The sequence below is a fragment of the Saccopteryx bilineata genome, chromosome 8 (assembly GCF_036850765.1).
Source record: "Saccopteryx bilineata isolate mSacBil1 chromosome 8, mSacBil1_pri_phased_curated, whole genome shotgun sequence".
NCBI lineage: Eukaryota > Metazoa > Chordata > Mammalia > Chiroptera > Emballonuridae > Saccopteryx > Saccopteryx bilineata.
The window spans coordinates 65319590-65342126 of NC_089497.1; the positions used below are offsets into that span (position 1 = coordinate 65319590).

Genomic DNA, 22537 nt, shown 5'->3' on the forward strand with positions numbered 1-22537 from the left:
TCTACACATACCTCATTTCAAGTTTTCCCAATATATATTTCCTTTTTCACAGAATATTCAAAGTCAAGTGATAAATCAAATGACTCCCATTTACTTAGCCATAGTTTAGATCCTCGTCTATATTAAGGAACCAAGACAAATAACAAAGGAGGAATGAAAAACAGAGCTGGTCATTTCTAACTGTCCTTCCCTTCTCTTCCCTAGCCAATGTTAACTTTTCTATTTATGATGAAGTCCATTAAAAAAGCCATCTGTGGTTCAAATTTCAAATAGATTCTGGCTCTGTACCCGGTTTTAAATCAAAAGGATATTTTAATTGAATTTATTGGGGAGACACTGGTTAACAAAATTATACAGATTTCAAGTGCATGGTTCTACAACACATCTGTCCACTGTAATTTGTGTTCACCGCCCCCAAGTCAAGTCTCTGTCCGCCACCATTTATGCCCTCTCTACCCTCCTCCATCTCCCCTCAATCACCACACTGTTGTCCGTGCCCATGATCAAGGCAGTGAGATGTCTAACGAAGTTATATCCCCTCTCTGTGTTATGAGAGGAGAGTGATAATACATGATAGAGGAGAGTGATAATACAAACTCCACAGGGACATTTTGAAAACCAAGTGGCGAAAGGTCTGGGAACCACATGTCCAGTCAAATGCTAAATGTACAATAAGTCTTCTATAAATGGTGGCTCACAGTATATTCTATAAATGAAAGGAGTATAAGATTATACAAGGTGAGTTCTAGGAGACTCATAGCTATTGAACAAAAAAGTCTTGGTCTCAGAGTAAGGCTACACTTTGGTGACTGAAGACAGATACTACAAGAAGAAAAAAAAACTGGGGTCTCATAGGGAATCTGAGTCCTTGTGAGAACAGAGTACCTCAGATGCCCATTCAAAAGGAAAACTCTTACTCCTCTCCCCAGATTTACGAAATCTGAACTTTTGGGAGCATGGCCTAATGATTTGCATTTAACAAGCCCTTCATCCCTCTCCCAATTCTTCTCTACACTGAACTTAAAATCCACTAGCCTAGAATTTGGTTGCCTGGTGTTAACGCAAGTGCTAACAATAACTGGAACAATTTAATTAAAATCCCACAACTCCGAAAGCATGTAAGGAGAATTCTTTACTAATGTATTCTAACCCAATTCCCGGGGACAGGGAAAACACTTTTCTCTCATTCCATAGCTCTGTGTTCTCACTCACAGTGCCAACAGAGCAAACACAACCCACTTCACTTCTCATTTGTAGAAATGGGAACGTTTATCACCTCAAAGGAGTGCTGTGAGTTTCCATTTATTGGTGTTTATAAATTCTTCTGAGTGTTCTGAAAAAATCAACTATAAATTGGCATTATTCATAGCACCCTGTTGGAACTTAATACATATTCAATTAAAAAACAATGACAGCAATACAGCAATATCCACAAATTAGCATTAATTATAGCAATGGGTTATTCTCACCCTACTGCCACAATGTTATCTAGGCAGAACTGTTTATGTCTGTAGACTGCATGGTCCTTTCAAAAATGAGGGGTAACCTTTGCTCAGTGGTATCAACATGTCCTCCAGGAAATATAATAGTATTCATATCACGCTTGCCTCAGAGTTCTGATATTTTAGAGGATCTTTCTATTTGTCAACCCAAGGACAAAAAGCAAATACCTCCCCCCAAAGAAAGCCCAGTATCCAGGATTCCTCCATTTCCCATAGCCCACCCACCTTTCTTAATTGCTCTGGACTATAGGTCCCCTTAGCCATGGTCGTGGCCATTGCTCCAGTTCAGGCCTGCGTCTGCCTCACTAGGCTCCTGCAGTTGACCCCAGGAAATCTATCATTGCCACTTTGGAACAGTCAAGTCCTGCTATGGCGTGGAAATCAATCTAAATAGAGATCAGGTCATTTTATTCTCCTTCATATGGGTCTTTATCTATAGTTCCTTAATGATAACTAATATAGTCTCAGATTGAGAAACTCCCAAAACTGTCATCAATACTACTAAAGAAAAGTAAGTTATTTATTCGAATTGAGGGAGGAGCTGTAAAACACTCACAGACACTTTTACCGAAGACATACAGCATAGAAAGACACTCTGACAGAAGGAACAGTGTTAGCAAAGGGCCGTAATATCTCTATCTGTGTAGTTCAGGTTCAATTTCCTCCAGGGACGATGATCTGACAGCTGGCCAAGCCACCCATGAATCCAGGAGTGTCATGGCTCCCTCCACAGCCTTCCCTGTCCTGACTCCCTCAGCTCCCAGAACATATCCTGCTGTACTGGGTTTTGCTGACTCTGCAGGAGCCTTTGACATGCATAGTTGAGGTTGAGGAATGCGTGCCTAGTGGGTTTGAGGCTTCATCAAGAGAAAAAAAAAGGAACTTGTGTGATTTCACTAACTTTCTTCACTACAGAAAATTCCCAAATTTATTTTTCCCCTTTTTGAAATGGCACTAAGGAAACACATGCCAGACTGCCGTGAACAGAGCTGGACTTTCCAAACAGTAGCACGGACTAAAGATAGAACAGCTTGATTTGCTCATGATGTATATAACTTCCTTTTACATTTCCTTTCCCCACCACCCCGATCCAGGGCACAGAGTGGTACATATTGAACCCTTTGCATGTTACAAACAACAGTATTGAAAGGGTGATAAGTCTATGTAGGATACAAATTCCATAGGTTTTCCAGAGAATTCCTATTGCCAAGACAAAGAATCAATCAATAAGCCAATCCACAAATATCAACCCTTCAATGAGATAAACACTATAAGTGATAACAGAAGATGAGCAGTGATCCAGGCTTTGGACAGTTCCTAAAAGGATAATGAACAAGAGGATGACAGAATGAGTTCAGACCTATGAGTCCTAAAACCTCCAGTTGGGGTTGGGGCCAGCTCTTCTAATTGTGTCACCTTAGGTAGTTCACTTAAGAAATTTGCCCCCACTTCATTTCCTCATCACAAAAAAGATGGCCCGGATTAGGACTCTTTCAAATATGAAGCACTAAGATTTGTGATATTAAATGATGTCTACAGGTCTCCTCATATCAGATTATGATTCTGGCTTTATGATATATAGTTTGGAGGCAATATTCATGTACCTGATGTAATTACATCAGTCTACAAAAGACATCTATTAAGTGGCAGGAAAATGAAACATCATTAACTTATTTATCCATTAACTAATTCCTGGTAGCCTTTACTATGAACCGTATACTACTGGCTATTCCATACTCTTCTATTTTAATTAATTCCCCAGAATAACTTCCTAAACTATTTTCATTTTTGCACGTAAAGCTGAGTAAGGCAACTGGTAAGCAACAGAGCAGCTTTCCCAGCACCAAACCCTAGGCTCACGTCACTTACCCACACTACTCAGTCAATAGCAGTAGGACACAGAGAAGGGAGAGTCCAGATGAGCTGCTGCTATCAGAGGCTGTGAGGAAGAAAGGGGGAGCTGAGTTAAGCTTTTAAAAGTGGGAAGGATTTCTGATCAGCAGAGAAACAAAGATGCTCCAGGCAGCAAAGAAGATACAAGGAGAGCTAACTGGGCATGGGAAGCTGACGATGAGAAGATCAGCCTCCTAAGAGCAAAGGCTGCAAAGAGCACAGGGAGAGATCAGGTAGGCTTTAAAGGGTGCCGGATGTCATGAAGTGCTCTGGAGTTCCACCAAGAGAGGAAACTTAATGGGGTAGGCAATACAAAGCTCTAGGAAGAAAATAACATTTTTTGAAGACCAATTGCTTAGAAATATGCAGCTAGAATGGAGAAAACAAACAATCAAAGCAATGAGTCTACTGTGATATGAAGACATGAGCTAGGACAATGAATGGGAAAATGAGGAGGCTAGAGCAAACCTTAGGGTCAATTTTGAACTAAAAAATAGTGACAGATATATTAAAATAGCAAGACAGTGGCTACAGAGTTGAGAGTCTGGGAGACTGAAAAATACAGTGCTACCTCAAACAGAATGGAAGCCTTGGGGGACTGGGATGAGTAGAATTTGAAACATGAAATGTGAAGAAACAGGTTTTCCCTGTGGATATATGTAATGTAAGTTGTCAATGAAAAACACAGTGCCAAGTCATTAAATAAAGAGATCAAAGTTGCCCCTGTTAGAGCTGTAACTTCTACTAGGAGAAGACAGGTAAAAAAGGAGAACACTTAGGACACCTAAATTTAGGGTCAGAAAAACAAACAAAGAAAGAAGGGCAATCTGGTAAAGAAAGAGCTGCAGATGCAGCGCAGGGACCAAGGAAGTCCTGGTTAGTGGAAACTGAGGAGGAAGCAAGGAAGCTCAAGTCATCAAGAGCGTTACCTGCTGGGAAGATACAGAAGAATATGTCAGAAAAAGAACAGTCACTGGGGAATCACAGGAGGTGGTACACAGGTGCAAGTGCCATTTCAGAGTGGAAATGGGTTAAGTTCCTGTTAGGAGTGTGGCTGAAATCCCAGGTTGCAGAGAGAAATGCTGTAGGGATTGGGGGGTTGGGATCCCAATTCCTGAATCTATAACTCTATGAAAACTGTTCTCTGTAGTTGCATGGCCCACAACTGGTTTTCATCCCCACTGTGTCAGAAGAGAATTCCAATGAGCTAAAAGGAAATGAAAAATAATCCCTTTAGGCACCTTTCAACTTACAAAATGGTTTGATGTGAAATGATAACTGAAATGATGAAATTTCCCGAATGTGCACAGTGGTTTGCCATATTTTTATATTCAATTGTTTGATCCTCTTTTCATAGAATACCTAAGTCTGAGCCTACCAGGTACTCTTCGAAGTTCTGAGACAGGTCTTCAAAAATCAAGACCCTGACTCAGAAGTACACATACCGCAGTAAGCTAAGTAAGCTACAGTTTAAATCACTACATCTCTGTCCAGGGGAAAGTTTGTTATCCTCTCTCCAATACACAGAATACTAGCAAATATACCATTTAACGGCCATGCAATTATTCACTGCATGATGAGATAATTTTTAATAGAAAGAATACAAGCTTAAGGATGTTAAAATAACATTACAGAGAAATCACGTTAAGGTCAATCCTTTACTTATTGATTTAGAAAGTGCTATCAAATGGGTTATTTTTATCTGATCATTGAAAAACAAAACAGAAGAATTTGGATTATCATACTAGCTCTATGCCTGAAGAAACTGAGACTTGATTCATAGAGATGATTTGCCTCAAATCAGACATCATCTTAATGTGTCATCTATAGTTTAAAACAGAAGGTAGTTGTAGGGCAGGCACAGTTGTAGGGCAAGCAATAAATGCAATGAGGGCAAAGACGGGAATTTCTAAGCGCCTGTTACATCCCTCTATTTCTCTCTGATTTTGGAGGGGAGAGGACTCATAAACCAAATCCTTTACTTTAAAAAATAACAGTAAAAAATGACACCTCTTATAATGGGAATGCTCTCTTTCCTGTGTCACTGTGCCATTTAAAAAAAAAATTTTGCATAGAAACATTTTTTCCATATGGTACCACCAACTTTACTTTTTTATACAATGATATAAACTGACTCCTTTACTAAAGTTTATTGGTAAAATAAATGCAAAAACAAACACAAATTTTAGAAAGAATTCCAGTTCAAAGGTCTATAAATAGCTTTCTTATATTTTAAAGCCTAAGCACATCCTTCCAATTTGTAAAGGCACAGACAATTTAAAAAGTAATAATAAAGTTGAAGACAACATTGCAATAGAGAATTCTACAACAGAACCCATTAAGAGCGTCCAAATAATAAAAGCACTTGGAGAGAAAGTGAAAGTTGTTATTTTGTGTTCTTCATTGAAACAGAATATAAAGGCAGAGTAACAATAAAGCCATGGTGGTAAAAGAGAAAAAAAAATGGACTGCAGAACTCAGAAAAATATAGGGTTTCATCCCTGCCTAGAATGCTTAAGGCCATGGAAACCAAGAATATTACTTAAACTCTCTAAGCCTCAGTCCCTGAACTAGGACAAGATGTAAAGTTATCAATACTTCTCTCTTTTCCTGGGTTACTTAAATGCTCAAATGAGATAAAGTATATGAAAGTTTTTAACTTAAAGAAAAGTCAATATTGGAATGTATGAAATTTACAGGGTAAGAGCCTTGGACAGGTCAAAACTAAACATACAATAATAATAGATAAACAACTCAAAGACTGGCATATGTATCACATGGAAGAATACTACTTATCTAGTAGGGGTGTGTAAAGAGTTGATTTTTGAATAGATCACGCAAATTCAGCGATGCACAGAAAACCTCCCTAAAACATTAGAGGTTCAGAAATAAAATATGAGTTAACTCCCTAGGTTTTGGGTCTTAGTATCTTGTACTCCTTCTTTTGCCCCTTCTTTCAGATCAAGTGATTTTGTGCCCATGTTGAGTGGGTTGTGTATATTACAAAGGAACTCCAGGATTCTGTGAGCCTAAAAGGGCTTCCATATGAAAGCCCTGGTATGATCTGTGAGGGGCTAGGCGAAGGCTATGCTGGAGGCTGGGGAGGACAGTGAGCTTCTTTCCCCTAAAGAATTACAAAGAAATCTAACTCGAGGGCCCCTGATCACTAGCCATGAACACATATTGTTGATGACTTTGGCTTCTTTTTGAGAATTTAAAATCATCTGCCTTCTCTCATTTGTAAGGCAATTGGTACTAAGCCAAAAGGCTTAAAAGTCCCCAAAATGCATTTTGTTTTTGTTTTTGTTCATTTAAAAATAAATTACTGCTTCTCTGACATTTGCTGTGAGATCTAAGCAAGTCACCTCCACTCCTTGAACCTTAATTTTATTTTCATTTGTTACATTATATGTGTGCTTTTTCTTATTTGTGAAGATAGGATCAAGGATAATATAATGTATTTTGCAATTTATAAATCAATATAAAATTATGAAAGGGTAATATTTTATTACCAAGGCATTTTAATTTAAAGCTGAAATAGATCTAAAAGATGATTTCAATCATTCACTTTGCAGGTGGAGTTTGTGGAAGTACTTCTTTAGCAAAAAAAGTTAAAGTCCCCAAGCATATCAGAGCAAGGAATGGAATCACTGGTGAACTTTGGGAAGGTGTGGTACAAACCAAATGATAACAATAAATGTTCCAGAACTCAGCACAGAGACCAGCTAGCCCAGAATAGCCCAACATGAATAGCATCAAGAGTAAATATTTACTGAGCCTTAGAATGTATCAGGAACATACACTGTCTCTATGTGTACTATCTCTTTAAAACCTCAAAGAGGTAGGTACATAGCGTGTGGAGGACCCGGGTTCGATTCCCGGCCAGGGCACATAGGAGAAGCGCCCATTTGCTTCTCCACCCCTCCGCCGCGCTTTCCTCTCTATCTCTCTCTTTCGCTCCCGCAGCCAAGGCTCCATTGGAGCAAAGATGGCCTGGGCGCTGGGGATGGCTCTGTGGCCTCTGCCTCAGGCGCTAGAGTGGCTCTGGTCGCAACATGGCGACGCCCAGGATGGGCAGAGCATCGCCCCCTGGTGGGCAGAGCGTCCCCCATGGTGGGCGTGCCGGGTGGATCCCGGTAGGGCGCATGCGGGAGTCTGTCTGACTATCTCTCCCTGTTTCCAGCTTCAGAAAAATGAAAAAAAAAAAAAAAAGAGGTAGGTACAATTATTATGCCCATTTTACAGATAAGCAAACTGAAGCATGGAAAATTTAATAACATGCATAGTCTTGCAGCTAGTGAGTGGGTAGCCAGGTATGAATCCAGGTGGTCTGAATCTAGCATACACAGTATTACCCATTATACTATGCTGTCCCTGAAGCTTGACCTGGCTTACAGAATGAACGCATGGAGGGCTTTTCTGTGGTGGAGCCCTCAAGAGCAGCAGAGTGAGCTTGAGATAAGTAGCAAAAAGTACAAGTATATGAGTTAACTGCAAGATGCTATACCAGAAAGGGTAAGGTATTGGAGGAGTCTCTTCAGAAAAGATGTGAAGACTATATAACAAAAGCCAGCCACAACAGTAGGGAAATCACTTAATGAGTTTATCCTTTCTAATAAAAATAACTTCGCCATACTTCCTGACATGCCTGGTGACACAGTCATTAAGAGGTATGGACAGGAAAACAGTGAGTGAGGAAATTAAAAAGCTTGAAAATTAAATGAGGGATCACCTTCCAGAAGAGCCAGCTACAGCCTGCTGTTGCCCCCACTTGGCATATGTGCATGGCATGAAAAATACAGACTTTGCTGCCTGACTATGGATGCTCACAACTAGTAAATGGCCTTGGGGGCTGGGGCAAAGCTTATTGGTCTGTTCTTGGCAAGTGTATCCAAGGGAAACCCTTTCACTGGCCGGCCTCCCCTAATTACACACATAGACTGAAGACCGGAAGCAGATACACCAGGCTGGCCCGATATTTAAAGAGCTATGTAACCCTGATCTAGACAAAAGATCGAGCATAAAGTGCCAGCTCCCAGATCTATCAGAAGAGCAGATCCAGAGATATGGCCCAACCACATTTTCTCCCCAAATCCAGGAGCATATAGATTTATAAGTCAAGAGCAGATCATTACCACAAAAATACAAACTAAGAAAAGGCATTCAATAGGATTCTTCCAGATGGTGGAACTGTTTGAACCAAATACTAATATGAAAGATAGAGAAGAAATCTCAAATCATCAAATAGGAGTTCCAGAAGGAAGAAAAAAATCAAATCGAAGATTAAAATGCTTTTTTCTAAATAACAGAAAAATCCTCCTTAGCTAAAAAGAAATCTGATTCCTCAGATCAAACAGATTCATAGCATCCTTAAAAGAGACAGTGAGGAAACTTGGTCCTAGATACACTATAGTAAAATCGCTGCATCCCACAAATAAAGCTTACAGATTAATGAAGAAAAAGTGACTAAATTAGAAAAAAAAAAAGCTGATTGGCATCTGACTTCTCAGGTACAACACTAAATACTAAATGACAGCATAAACATCTTTATAGATTTTTGATGTAAAGGAAACTTGATTCTAAAATTCTAGTTGCAGCTAAACTTACACTTAAATATGAAGGCAAAAATAAGTCATCTTCAGATATATAAGAATTTGGAAAATATATCACTCACATGATAAAACAAAAAAAAATTACTAGATAAAGGACTGTGGAAAGAAAAAAAAAAAAGAACAAAAATCCAGAGGGTGAATTTAAGAAAAAGGAACAGTAAATAAAAAACAACATAACTAACAAGTAAAATTCATAGTATACTAATAATGAAATCATACAATTTAATGTAATTATTCTCTAAAAGAAGTGTTATAATATTCAAAATATTACAACCCATATACCAAATTGGTTTAAACACCACTTGGGATGAAGAAAGGAGGAGAATGTTCAGCCTTCATAAAGAATACATATTAGAGGTGGGGTCTATATTCATGTCATCATTTTTCCTTGATAGAGGAGACCTGTTTCAAAATCTTTAACCCATGCTATTTAATTTATTTCCATTACTAGAAAAAGCATGTATTACTTTTTAGACACAGGAAATATATTTCATCTTTGAAGAAATCACTAAGATTCTTACTGGGAGAGACAAAATAGGATACAAACTTCCACTGACCCGGGAAGAACCAACTGCAGTTTCATTTAATGTTGGGCAAGGGAAATTGTCTGAAATATACAAATACTGCAAGCTACCCCTTATTAAAAAATTCAAGAGCAAAGCTAACCTTATTGATTATCCCTACATACAGCAGAACTGACCACAACCAATTTTCCCACAAGATTTGTACTGTCCAGAGATTAGCCCATCTTCCAGGCAGAGTGTGCATATGTCCTCAATTATTTCAAGATAGCAGCACCACTGGTAATTGAGTTGACAAGGGTGAGTGGGTGGGTGGGTTTGTGCACACACTCCACCATCAACCCCAAAGAAAAGGCTGATCTTTTATATATATATATATATATATATATATATATATATATATATATATATATATATAGTGGTGTTTTTTTTAATGAGAAAGAGAAACTATGGTATTCCATGGAAAACGTTTGAGTTGCTAAATGGAACACTGCAATAGTCCCTGTCAGCTCCGGGCCTGCTACTTTCAAAGAAGTTTTTACAAGTCTAGACACCAAAAATACCTCTCTTTTCTCAACTGAATACCCAATCAGACGATGATTCAGAGTGAAAGACAAACAGGAAAACTTTGACATTAGCTTCTAGAAAGTCATATTGACCAGAACCAGCTACATGCCTGAGAACCCACTAGTCCCGCTACACATACCCTGACCTACATATGTGAACCATAAAAGGAGGAGAAAATGGCAAAACAACTGCTACTGCTGTTGCCAGGGTCACAAACAACGCCACAGAGCAACTGGGGCTCGCTAACCCAACGCCCAAGGGAACAAGGCAAAGGGTCAGGAAGAAATAATGACCTCACTCATGCCTTTGCTATGTTTTCATGTATCAAGATATTCTTATGTTCTCACTGCACAGAAAGGACAAGCACTGCAGAGTAGAACCAGACTTTCATTGGCTATTCTGGTTTTGCGGTGGCAATACTTCACACTCTATCTGTTCTCAGCCTTCAGAGCCTAGACATGCTCCCCTGTTACCCAGCCTCCTCCTTCCTCACTCCACTACCAGGTGCAGAAGAGATGACCTCCATAACAGGGTATGTCTACACCACATAAGCAAGTCCTGTTGCCTCTTTCTAGGAGTTCATGGATGAACATGACCATGGCTGTGGGGCTGAATTCTCTATACCTAGAAGTAAAACTCTGTCATTCAACACTTGTAACCAGGATAGTACCAGACTAAGGGTCACATGTCACATGATACAGATTCTAGTGCCAGTTCTACTAAAATGTCAACATGTTTAAGTTATTATTGATAAGTTAAATCCACTAGATTGCTAAGTAGAAAATGGCTACAATCCGCCATTCACCCCACACATACGTGAACTCTGAAATTGTTTGCACAAGAATAGAAATGAGTTGGCCTACAAATTTTTGGAGACTGACTTTAAGTGAGACCATAAATAATTTTAGAATTTTCTCTTCTCTCTTCTCCTTTCAACTAACTCTGGGCATTTCCCCAAGTTCAGGGCATAGCTCATACTACACTGTTCTCACTCTCTCCCCAGAAAAGTCACCTCTTTCAGTAGCTTTATTGATCAACTCTTTGGGGCAGACACCATCTCTCTCTCTCCTGGCTGACAGTTCCTTTGAATGTGCCTCATTTTCTAAGAGGGGAGGAAGAAAACCCATGTGAGGAAATCAAAAGGGACAAACTTCAGTTCAAGAAGAGAAAAAATGTAACATTGAGAGGAACAAGTAATGGACAAAACAGTCTCTTTTCTGAGGTGCAGGGACTGGAATTACAGTAGCAAATGTGGCAATCCTGCCCAAATGAAGAGGAGACATTAAAACTGAAAGTGTAAAACCACTGGCGAGTAAGTAAAAGCAAGCCACAGGACTGACTCACATTGAGAGAGGCACAGTGAAAAGTTGTCAACTGCAGGTCATGAAAAAAATGTCAGGCTAAGATGTAAAAAGAGGAAGTTAAATATGGGGCACCTGAACTCAAAGCCATCAGGTATGAGAAGACAAGTCCCTGAGAAAGTAGGCCAGACAATCGGAGCTGTCTGCACGGGGTTTCCCACGAGTGTAATATGGTTTGCCTTACAGTGTGTTAAAAGTCCCAGTTGGCATCCAACACACACCTAAGATGCCATCCTTATATTGAAAACAGTAACAAAGACAAGCAATAAATTGTCAATTATTCCAGAATAAAGGGCATATTCCACAGCCAGAAATGCACTTATCACACTATGTGCTTCTCTTTCTTTGGATTCTTATTAATATTTCATTGCTGAAAAATCCTTGTCGACATCTGAAAATTAAGGTCCTACACAGCTATCAAAGTTCAGTCCAATTGAAATTGTTTCCAAAAATCCTTTCCACATATCTGTGGTCAGAAACAATTTATGTCCCTGCCCCTCTACCACAACACAGGACTGAGACTGCTTTTGATCAAAGCACAATGACTAAGGCAAAACTGACCATGAAACACCTTCATTTAGAAGCTTCCAAATTTGATTTCAGATCTCATCCTTCAATGTTGCCTTACCTATAATAGTCACCCAGAAACATTTTATAAAACTGAAAAATAATTAGAAGATTCCAACAACAGAAAGGGACTTGAGTTATGACCTCTAATTCCCTTGCAAACCTGAAATGTTATGACATATTCTCCTCCTTTGAAACTACTCTAAACAATGCTACATACCTGCTGATTGCTGCTAAAATAGAAAGAAATTACCAACTGTGGAGTCAGCTCAGAAAAAAGCTAAGAGTCTCAAGTTTGAGACTCAGGGCACTAGACTCACGATGCCAAGTTCAAAGGCTACCCCTACCTCATGTGCCTGACTTAACAGTTTTCAATCTAGAGCAAATGAATGAAGAACAAGTAAATGAATGAAGTGACCACTCAATGGCAACTTCAAACCTTATGGGCACAGAGGGCAAATTGATCCTGATGGAAAAGAACAGAAAATATCTCATTGGTTTTCCAAGAGTCATCTTTTTCCATAAAAAATAAGGATTCTCAAAACAAGAATTCTCAACGCTAAATATGTATTTGCTTTTTTGCAAAGAAAAAGTCTACAGCAATCATCAAGAGTTCAGTGAGTCAGGCAAAACTCCAACAGCATTCGGTTCTTTCCAAACAAGAGCATGTAACCCCTTCACCTGAACCTCAGAACCTCACTGGCTGACAGAGGACCGAAATAAAACCACGTGCCCAAGCCACCTAGTACAGTGAGAAGCTGGACCAATCCAGGAGTCGAGATTTCTCAAATTCATTAAGAGTTCAGTCAGAAACTGCATGATCTACACTCTCTTGGGTTTCAGTTGACCCAATGGTACAGAAAGGGCCTGAAGTCATTTAGCAAGTACTCAAAATGGCCTTACCTAGATGCCTGGGGCAGGGTTGAACTAAATTATCTCTTAGGGCCCTTCCAACTATATAAATCTTATAATTGTTACAGTCACATTTAGTAGACAATCTTTTTGCTCCGCCCTGAAAATCTGGCTAGAAACATAAACAGATTTCTACATAAAAACATACATTTATACCAGCTAATATTTGGACCTGGCAACAGGAGGTTTCCCCATGGCTGAGAGGAAAAAGTATGAAGTTTTTTCCCATAATGATATTACTTTAGGCTGCGTTAGAGCTCCTATCTCAAAGGTGATACAGCTAGAGTCGGAGTGGGGCCAAGTCCCTTTCACACCATGTCACTAGGCACAAGGAAGGGCCCGTTTTCTTTAGAACTCGCCAACCATCTTCCGTATATTCAACAATCACAGGACTCTCATGACCAGGTTTGGCCTTTTCCATTTGGCAAACTCTTTTTGTTTTTTATCCTTCTTCCTTCTGTTTTATAGAGAACATAAGCCAACATGGCCACCGGGCTTTCTGTTTATTTCCTCCCTTTTCAAAAACAAAGTTGTAGCTTCAGAACAGTCATCAGAACAAGGTCCATACAGAAAAAGGCTTGTCATGATTTTAGAAAAGCACCAGGTTTGAAGTTTTCTTAATGAAACACTTTGGCAAAGCCTTATTATTATTATTTTTCTTGCTGTTGTTAGTTTTATGTAGTAATAATTATAAGGTCAAACTATCTGTAGAGCTAGTACAGTTTATCATTCTGAAGTCCCTTTGTGTTTCATTTAATACTAGATGTTGATACAGTTACCTTATTTTTAATTATGAGAAAACCGGAACTTAGTGTAACCAGCTCAAAATAGCATAAGCTGCTCAACTATTATTTAAACACAAATATTCTGTCACAAAGTCAAACGATTTTTAATAAAGTTTTTAAATGCAACAAAATAGTTTCTGTAATGATCCAAGAGAGATCAACTAAGTAAAGCTTCTGAGTAAATTAAATATGCAAGGAACAAACCCCAAAGAAATAAGAACAAAGTATAAAAAAGGCAAACTTTAAAGGTTTTCTTTTCATTTCAATAAAATAATATGACAAAAAGTAAGGAAAACCAGTCATATTGTTTGTATTTGTAAGGAATCTCTCTGATGCATAAAATAAATAAATACTTTGTAAGGCTCCTGCCCATTACTGGCATCTGATCTGTTTTTACTAGTTTATAGCAAGATAACATGTAGGGAGTTTCTGACCTATATATCTAAAACAAAAAATCTATTAGAGCCTTTATAAGATCTAGCCTCTGAACTGAATTAGAGTCAACTGGTTATAACTGATCAATTGAAAAATATGCCTTTTCCATTTCCTAAGATACACTGTATGAAAATATACTCTCAAGAAACAGACGTGGCTCATTCACCCCTCTTCTACTCCTAGTCTTCTTCCAGGTGTCACCTCATCAGTCAGGTCTTCTTGACCATGTCCTCCTTATCCTTTCCTCAACCCATAACACTGATCCAATTCTAATGTACTTTATATTGTATATATTTTATTTACTTCTACTAGTTTTACTAATGTAAAGTACTGTGACAGAAGAACCCTGTCTCTCTTTACTGCTGTAGAATTCCTAGTGCTATGGAGCATAGAATATTTGTTGAATGCATAAATCATTTCTTCCTCTGTCATCCCCAAATCCAAAATTTATGAGAATGACAGACAATGAACTGAGCTAGTTAAGGGGTTATTTCCTAAGGGCTTTCCTCTTTGAAACTTATTATGAGAAAATTTAAACATATAAAGGTAGATCAAATAATAGAATAAACCTCCAGCACCCAATAATTATCAACTCATAGCTAATCCTTTTTTCACCTATAGTCTCACTAACTTCCTACTCTTATTATTTTAAAGCAAATACCAAACACCATTTCACTTCTCCTCAAATAATACCAGTTTCCCTAAAAGATAAGAACTGATTTTTTTCTTCGCCTTATCTAGAGTAATATCATTACCCCTAAAAATATAACAATAATTCTTAGGTTTCATGCCTGACTTGAATAGCATTTGGCTTCATAAGTGAGGGGGCAGGTGGTCACCAGTGCCCCTACATGATCACAGGCTGAGAACTACTTCTAATGTTGCTTCTGACACTAGCCCAGTACTTTGCAATCAACATTCTCTGGAGCATAACTGTTGTATATAATCAATACATAGTATATAATGTGCATCTTTGATCTCAGTCAGTAAAGAAAATCCTAAAATTTGTTGCTGCTTTTGCTAGAAAAAAATGTTGCTGACCAATTATGACCCACAGTGACCAACCAGAGCCTTAAAATATCAGCCTTACTCACACAGAATGCAATGTTTGTGGACAGAGAAAAAAAAAGGCAATAAAAAAGTGTGGTTGTGTGTCCCCAGGATAACAAGAACATGTGAACTTCTCAAATGGCATTCCCTAAAAAACAGCTTTCAATTTTGAAACAAAATTTGGAGGTAAAAGTATTTCTAAGGCTTTGGAGTACAAGCTGGCACAATTTGGAGAAGCGTGAGTGGGCATCTTGTATTAAGGTGCCTTAGCTTTTGTGAGTTGCAAAGCTCTCTGTAGGCTCTGGATAAATGTTTATCCGCCACAGAAACAATCACTGAATTCATGAGCTTCCTAGTGTGGCTTATAAATATGACTTCAACTATAGATCTTACCTGTGGCCTGAAAGCACCTTCATCCAGGGGAGGTGGAGGAGGGAAGTTTCCAGAGCCAGATGGGAGAGCACCAGGATCATCCAGAGGTGGGGGTGGGGGTGGAAGAAAATCAGCTGCAGAAAGGAAACACACATGAGGTTACTGTGGATGCAATGTTATAGGCATTCTTCGAAACACAAATTAGGTAGCATTTTGCTGCTTTGTGTAATTGGCATTGATATAATTTTTTGCCTTATATGACAATTATTCCCTATCCTACTTCTCACTTTCAGAAGATGGAGGAAGAATTGATACTTCAAAGTGACATAAAAGCTAGTCTATAGGTATCAGGTACATTTAACCAGAACAGGAAGGATGGTTGGGGGCTATATCACTGAAGTGTATAAGACTTGGTCCTTACCCTCAATAAATTTTCAATCAAGCAGAGGAGGAAAAAAATAAGTACACAAGTAAGGATAATACAAGATGCAATTTATTAAGATGTATAGACAAGCTCTTTTGGAAGCTAAGATGAAGGAAAGCTATGCTCAGGCAGAGAAACAAGGAAGACATGACTGAGCTTTCACATTGTTCCTGAGCGTTATGATGTGGAGAGTAAATCCACTCTAGGTAAAAAGGAGAAGAATAAAGGCATAGAGATTTAAAAAAAAATTAGAGTCTAAAGAATAAAGAGCAAGTGACAATATAGCATAAATATAGAAATGTAAAATAAACTAGTAGGTTATAAAACTTGGGACAGTGACTGAATAAGCTCATAACTGTGTTATAAAACTAGCAGAGAACTTGGGTCGATCGTGTGCGCAGCGGGGAGCCTTCTAGGATTTCTGAGGAGGGAGTACTTGGGTGCAATATGATTTACTAAAGACTAATCTAAAAGCACACACAGGGTAGATTTTGAGAAACTGGAATAAGAAACATCGATTTGGAAATCTATATGCAACCCAGGTAGGAAGTAATGGGTCTTTAAGACACTCAGAGACCCCAGCATTTCTGACCGACAGGAGCTGCACACTGAAGTTAGGGTTGTTGGAAAAACATGTCTGATCTCTAACATTTCAGGCATTGACATGACCCGAGAGTTCTGCAGATTCATGGTATAGAATTGTTTTAAATGCTCTGTAAGAAGTTCTACTAGGAAAAGAAAATTAGTAGTTTTAAAAAATTGATGATTTTTCTTTTTCCTCTTTTTTTCCTTTTTATTGAATTTATTGGAGTGAACTGGTTAACAAGTTTCAGGCGCACAATTCCAAAACACATTATCTGTACACCGTGCAGTGGTTTCCCCACCCCAGTCCTGTCTCCTCACGTCACATCTGTCCCCCATACCTTTCTCAGCCTCCTAAAAATAATACTGAAAATTCTGTCCTCTATTTATGGATAAATAGCTTTTCCTTGCATTTCAGCTGTTCAACACTTAGTGGTAGGGAAGCAGTTTTTATAACTCAGTGAGTTGCTTTTAGACAGTGCCAAAAGCATCACACTTAAGCGCTCAGAAAAAGGATAGTCGAAATTGCCCAATGGAAGGATCATAACTTGGACTGGCTGGTCTGTTACACTTTTCAGATGGGTCACATGGGCTCTGTTTGCCTTACAAATAGCAGTCTTGGAGCTGGGAGAGTGGCTAACAGCTGTAAGTCCACTTCCCCAACATAGGCTACCAAGCAGTCAAAAACTATCTTTAGAATACTGTGATTTTTGGACTCTCACTGTGCACATGCACCAGGCACTGTGCCAAGATTTTCATACATGACGCCTTACTCCTACAAATCTCTCTGTGTTGATGGTTCTCAAACTCTGTGGAGTTCATTAGGAGCTCTGGAAGGTCTTTCTCAAACATAGATTGCTGGGTCTCCCCTCCGCACATTCTGACTCAGTAGATCTGAGTAGGGCCCAATAGCTTGTATTTCTAACAAATTCCCAGGTGATGCTGATGCTATTGGTCTTGGGACCACTCTTTGAGAAATACTGTATTAGGCAAAGTACCACATTGTTATTTCTACCTCAGACCCCATAGGATCAGTAAAGTTCAATAACTTGTGTCATAAAGAAACATTTCTACTTCTCTTACACTTCTGAGTGTAATCATTTCAAGACATTCTATGTCTGTGTCCTTATTAGGGATATGGTTTCATAAACCTCATTTGGCCTTCATTTGGCCAAACCTTGCATAAAAAATATAATAACACCTGTTAAATGCAAAGAATTATCACCAAGTCCTTTAAAAGTCATGATGTATGAGAAGAATGCACACATGAGATCATAAGTGATCAGCAAAAGAGATTAAGGTTGACTACAAATTCTAGATCACAGCCTAATTTTCAGGTTCTAAAATCCTATCTGGATCTATGACTTCCTCATACCCAACTTAAAAGAGGACTTCTGAACATTTTCTTCTTCTCCAACAGATCCTGTTATGTTGTGGAGAATTGTAAGCCTTGAACAGGATCAGATCAGAACAAATCTTTAAGCTCATATTATAAAGGTAGAAACAGAGGCCCACAAAAAAACCACATGAACAGTCCAAATTTTCCCCAGAAAATTAGTCTATAGCTAGAATGTACAACTAACTGCCTGTGTTTGAGGCCCCTTCCAATGATATCTACCTTGACTATGTTTCTATCATAGAAATAAAACACAGCAAGACACAGGTTTATAAAACTCTTGGGAGCACAAAAAGAAACAGAAAAGAAATGGAATATATTTTTTTAAATAATTTGAAAATAACATAAATCTAGACTATATAATCCAGGAAAAATAAGGTGTATTTTAAAAACCCCTCGTGATAACCTCATAATAATAATCTGCTTTATGTTGACCAGATATAAAGTTAGACAAAAGTGTTTGGTTCTTCAAGCTCAACTCTCATAGGCTACTTATTGCATTCTTCAGAGTGAAGCTCACATTTTGAAATGATGTGGAAAATGGCAAAGGTCTAGAAAACAGATACACATGTGATAAAGGGATAGAATACACAATTGGTTCTTTGGAAGGAAGCAAAACTGGTTGAGATAGTTGGAATGCAAAACACTTAATAACTATCTTAAATCGGACCAAGAACTATTACAAGAATTCTGACTTTAGCTCACCATTTTAACAGGCAAGTAAGCAAAGAAAAATGCCTCTAGGCGTACAAATAAGTTCAGCTTAAGAGAGAAGACAAACTTTCCATATTTAAAAAAGAAGGCAAAATGGAAAAAGAGAGAGTGTGTGTCTCGGAGTGTCTCCCTGTGTGCAGTGTGTGTCTGTGCCTGTGTGTATGTGTGTATCTGCATGGTACAGAAACAGGGAATCCTTCCCATTACATTTTTTCAAACAAAGAACATGTGTCTTAGATGCTTAGGAGGTAACCATTTTAGAGCTTAACAGACCAGTTGCAGTACCTTCCAACCAATGATGTTAAGTTAGAAATTTTCACTTTAGTGCACGCCCTGTCCTCTCTGCTTGCCGGGAAAATCTAAATGGAAGTCCCAGGTCTGGTGTATTACAGGGGCATTCAAAAAAATAAAAATAGCACACAGCATCAGACAATTGGGGTATTGCAGTGATACATAAACTCTAAGATAGAAACATTTGTTTTAGAAGAAGCGGGGTCATCACAGACAGATGTTTACAAATCTGACTGCTTCGCTACCCTTTCTGCCATCATCTAAAACTTACCGCTGGCAAAATACATTTATTCATCAATTACCAGGTAAAATGGTTCAATCAAAGTTACACAGCTAGGGAAACAGAGCTGGAAATGGATCCTCCCTCTGCCTTGGTGAGAAGCTAGAAAAGATCTCACTTACTGTCCTCCATATCACCCCACATTATTCAGCTAAAGTGCAAAGATTCTTTTCTTTGTGCTAGAAGTAGCATCACAAGGCAGTTAAAGGGTGAGTTGGGCAAACAAAGTATTATGTCCTTGGTTCCCAAATGTGACTTTATTCCAATTTATTTCAGAAAATAGCCTGTTATGGATACCATTAACTTGAAAAGGGAGGAAGAACTCCTAAAAACCCAGCCAGCCAGGCATAGGTTTTCAAGCAACCCTTTCCAGTCGAGACGTAAAAAGGCAGTGACCTTGAGAAGCAGAAGTGGCTTGCTGGAGTAGCTGAGTTGTCAGCCACTACAGTTAACCTAGTAATGAGTTGGGCATATATGTAAAAGGCACCAGACTATAGAGCTCGCTATCCCTTCATAAAATAACAGCTCCATTAGAGGGGAAAAGAATAACTAGAATTTACCAGCCAATAAGGTCATGAGGTTCTGGTTGTATGTGATTGTAGTGGAAAACCACAAGAGAGCAATTAAGTTCAGATCATCAACTAAAATCTAGATTCATTTACTATGTTTAAAAAAAATGAATAAAAAGCATCATTCTCTTTCCTCCTCATCCAAACATCCATGTAAACCTACACACATACCTAGAAATTTAGACAGCAGTCCCTTTTGTGCCTCCTACACATTTGTCTCATAGCATCTATAAACTAGACTGCATATATGGGTTGATGGACACTGTCTCTCCCAGTTCGAACTAAAGCTTCTAAAAAGTAGAGGGCACTCATAAAATATCTGTATAACCCCACCACCTGGCATAGGTTTGGGCCATCATACACTCTCAATAAATGCAGGATGAGTAATAAAATTAAGAGCCATTTAATCACTCAATTGACATATATATTTTAAAGTGACCTGATGCCTTAGATGCTTTTTAAATATCAATGTTCAGATCACCAAGGGGATGCAGGCGACGTGCAGACTCTGACTCAGCAGGTCTGGAGCGGGGCCTGGGCATCGGTGTTTCCAACACGCTCCCCGGCGAGGCGGGTGGACGTGTGGACTGCACAGTCCCGGGCGGGGCGGGGTGGACGTGTGGACTGCACAGTCCCCGGCAGGGCGGGTGGACGTGTGGACTGCACAGTCCCCGGCGGGGCGGGTGGACGTGTGGACTGCACAGTCCCGGGCGGGGCGGGGTGGACGTGTGGACTGCACAGTCCCCGGCGGGGCGGGTGGACGTGTGGACTGCACAGTTCCAGGAGGGGCGGGTGGACGTGTGGACTGCACAGTCCCCAGTGGGGCGGGTGGACGTGTGGACTGCACAGTCCCCGGCGGGGCGGGTGGACGTGTGGACTGCACAGTCCCGGGCGGGGCGGGTGGACGTGTGGACTGCACAGTCCCCGGCGGGGCGGGTGGACGTGTGGACTGCACAGTCCCGGGCGGGGCGGGGTGGACGTGTGGACTGCACAGTCCCCGGCGGGGCGGGTGGACGTGTGGACTGCACAGTCCCCAGTGGGGCGGGTGGACGTGTGGACTGCACAGTCCCCGGCGGGGCGGGTGGACGTGTGGACTGCACAGTCCCGGGCGGGGCGGGTGGACGTGTGGACTGCACAGTCCCGGGCGGGGCGGGTGGACGTGTGGACTGCACAGTCCCCAGCGGGGCGGGTGGACGTGTGGACTGCACAGTCCCGGGCGGGGCGGGTGGACGTGTGGACTGCACAGTCCCCGGCGGGGCGGGTGGACGTGTGGACTGCACAGTCCCCGGCGGGGCGGGTGGACGTGTGGACTGCACAGTCCCCGGCGGGGCGGGTGGACGTGTGGACTGCACAGTCCCCGGCGGGGCGGGTGGACGTGTGGACTGCACAGTTCCAGGCGGGGCGGGTGGACGTGTGGACTGCACAGTCCCAGGCGGGGCGGGGTGGACGTGTGGACTGCACAGTCCCCGGCGGGGCGGGTGGACGTGTGGACTGCACAGTCCCCGGCGGGGCGGGTGGACGTGTGGACTGCACAGTCCCGGGCGGGGCGGGGTGGACGTGTGGACTGCACAGTCCCCAGTGGGGCGGGTGGACGTGTGGACTGCACAGTCCCCGGCGGGGCGGGTGGACGTGTGGACTGCACAGTCCCGGGCGGGGCGGGTGGACGTGTGGACTGCACAGTCCCGGGCGGGGCGGGGTGGACGTGTGGACTGCACAGTCCCCGGCTGGGCGGGTGGACGTGTGGACTGCACAGTCCCCGGCGGGGCGGGTGGACGTGTGGACTGCACAGTCCCGGGCGGGGCGGGGTGGACGTGTGGACTGCACAGTCCCCGGCGGGGCGGGTGGACGTGTGGACTGCACAGTCCCCAGTGGGGCGGGTGGACGTGTGGACTGCACAGTCCCCGGCGGGGCGGGTGGACGTGTGGACTGCACAGTCCCGGGCGGGGCGGGTGGACGTGTGGACTGCACAGTCCCCGGCGGGGCGGGTGGACGTGTGGACTGCACAGTCCCCGGCGGGGCGGGTGGACGTGTGGACTGCACAGTCCCCGGTGGGGCGGGTGGACGTGTGGACTGCACAGTCCCGGGCGGGGCGGGTGGACGTGTGGACTGCACAGTCCCCGGCGGGGCGGGTGGACGTGTGGACTGCACAGTCCCCGGTGGGGCGGGTGGACGTGTGGACTGCACAGTCCCCGGCGGGGCGGGTGGACGTGTGGACTGCACAGTCCCGGGCGGGGCGGGTGGACGTGTGGACTGCACAGTCCCCGGCGGGGCGGGTGGACGTGTGGACTGCACAGTCCCGGGCGGGGCGGGGTGGACGTGTGGACTGCACAGTCCCCGGCGGGGCGGGTGGACGTGTGGACTGCACAGTCCCCGGTGGGGCGGGTGGACGTGTGGACTGCACAGTCCCCGGCGGGGCGGGTGGACGTGTGGACTGCACAGTCCCGGGCGGGGCGGGTGGACGTGTGGACTGCACAGTCCCGGGCGGGGCGGGTGGACGTGTGGACTGCACAGTCCCGGGCGGGGCGGGTGGACGTGTGGACTGCACAGTCCCCGGCGGGGCGGGTGGACGTGTGGACTGCACAGTCCCGGGCGGGGCGGGTGGACGTGTGGACTGCACAGTCCCCGGCGGGGCGGGTGGACGTGTGGACTGCACAGTCCCGGGCGGGGCGGGTGGACGTGTGGACTGCACAGTCCCCGGCGGGGC

At 42.1% G+C, this 22537-nt stretch overlaps 1 protein-coding gene across 12 annotated transcripts in view; it reads right to left on the reverse strand.

The window, feature by feature from the left end:
• Positions 1-22537, reverse strand: part of LPP (LIM domain containing preferred translocation partner in lipoma) — a 736954-nt gene that overhangs the window by 403311 nt on the left and 311106 nt on the right. For all 12 annotated transcript variants that reach the window (XM_066241276.1, XM_066241275.1, XM_066241266.1 and 9 more), the window contains one exon: positions 15599-15711. In XM_066241276.1, the coding sequence (XP_066097373.1) occupies positions 15599-15711 (113 nt within the window). The remainder of the gene's footprint in view (positions 1-15598; positions 15712-22537) is intronic.